Below are 1,402 nucleotides of genomic sequence, written 5' to 3' on the forward strand. Positions count from 1 at the left end.
CCCTGCTCCTCTGGAAGCAGGCAGGAGCTGTGTCCTGCATCCCATAATGTGTGAGGTGAGCTGGGAGAGGCATCATCTCCACCTCATGCCCAGCTCCCCTCACCTGGAAAATCCTCAAGTGGAATTTTGCTGAGGTTGCCACTGCCAGGCAGCTGCTGGTGGTTTTTTTGCCTCTGTTGTGCCAAATCAGCAAAAGGCAGCAAATTAAAAGGGTGAAACACATGAAAGATGTATCATGAGAAAAGGCACTGACCTGTGCTGTATATCTGGGCGATAAAAATAGTCCACAGGAGTGTCCAGACGTGAGAAAATGGGTGGTGGGATGTAAAGAGGTAAATCTCTATTGAAAAACTCCTCCTTCTCTGGTTTGAGCATCAGGACTTTGTCATACATGGAGGTTTGTTTGCCATCAGGGCCAGAGTGCATTGCCAGGTACTGGAAGTCAGACATTCCTGTAAGAAACAAAAGTTAAAACATGGTGAAGTTTGCTGTGAATCCAACAATACTTCTCACACTCAGCTTTCAGGAGCAGGAGTCTGACACAGTTATGGAAAGGTTTCTCCAGCAAGGAGGCTGCAACAACACTTGATTTTCCTTCCAGTCCTCAACTGCTTAGGGGGAAACACTTCCCTTTCCCATCAAACACACTCACCTCTAAGCCACCTGCACACAATCCCAAAGGTTACCTTGAAACTTGTAAACAGTGGTGACAATCCCAAGAATCTCCATCTCAAACTGGACTTCTGGCTGGCTTTGTTCCTCGGGGTCCAACTGCTGCCTCCTCCTGGTCCTCCTCCTGACCCTGAGCAGCATGGTGGAGGTGGGGAAGCGGTTGGCACACACGGGGTGGCAGTAGGGGTCCTTGGGGCGGAAATACAGCTCCAGCCTTTTGGCAGGGTCGGCGTAGATCTGTCAGCAAGGTGGGCACAGCCCCTGTCAGCATGCCACCCACGCAGCCTGTGCCCCTGTGCCAGCCCCACCCGCTGCTGTGGGCACTGCCTGTTCCCCTCACACAGCCCCAGGGGGATCATTCCTGCCCCACATCACAGGGGTGTGCAGCCACTCACAGCCTGGCTGGCAGGAAAAATAAATTAAAAATATAATAGTCTGGATATGAGGAAGAAATTCTTCCCTGAGGGTGGGGAGGCTCTGGCACAGGCTGCTCCATCCCTGGAAGGATAGGTTGGACCAAGCTGGTCTAGAGAAAGGTGCCCCTGCCCACAGCAACAGGGTGGAATTGAATGAACTTTATGGTCCCTTTCAACCCAGACCGTTCTATGATTCCATGATTTTACTGCACACCACCTGAATCCCTGCTCGGGGACAGCAGGGCAGCGGCATCACCCCCAAACCACCCACGGGCCCTGCGTGGGGACATGCTGGGCTGGAACCACTCACACAG

General features: G+C 52.6%; 1 protein-coding gene across 1 annotated transcript; it reads right to left on the reverse strand.

Annotated features, from left to right (window-relative positions):
* Nucleotides 1-253: 253 nt before the first annotated feature.
* LOC121358513 (general transcription factor 3C polypeptide 5-like) lies at nt 254-964 on the reverse strand (the record flags this gene model as incomplete). The annotated part of the gene is made up of 2 exons (XM_041476742.1): nt 687-964; nt 254-452 (listed from the first exon to the last, which is right to left on the reverse strand). Coding segments are annotated over exons 1-2 (326 nt in total), but the record flags the coding sequence as incomplete, so codon positions are not given.
* Between the last annotated feature and the right edge of the window lie 438 nt (nt 965-1,402).

This window comes from Pyrgilauda ruficollis, unplaced genomic scaffold, assembly GCF_017590135.1.
Source record: "Pyrgilauda ruficollis isolate IOZ18807 unplaced genomic scaffold, ASM1759013v1 scaffold3965, whole genome shotgun sequence".
In the NCBI taxonomy this organism is placed as follows: domain Eukaryota; kingdom Metazoa; phylum Chordata; class Aves; order Passeriformes; family Passeridae; genus Pyrgilauda; species Pyrgilauda ruficollis.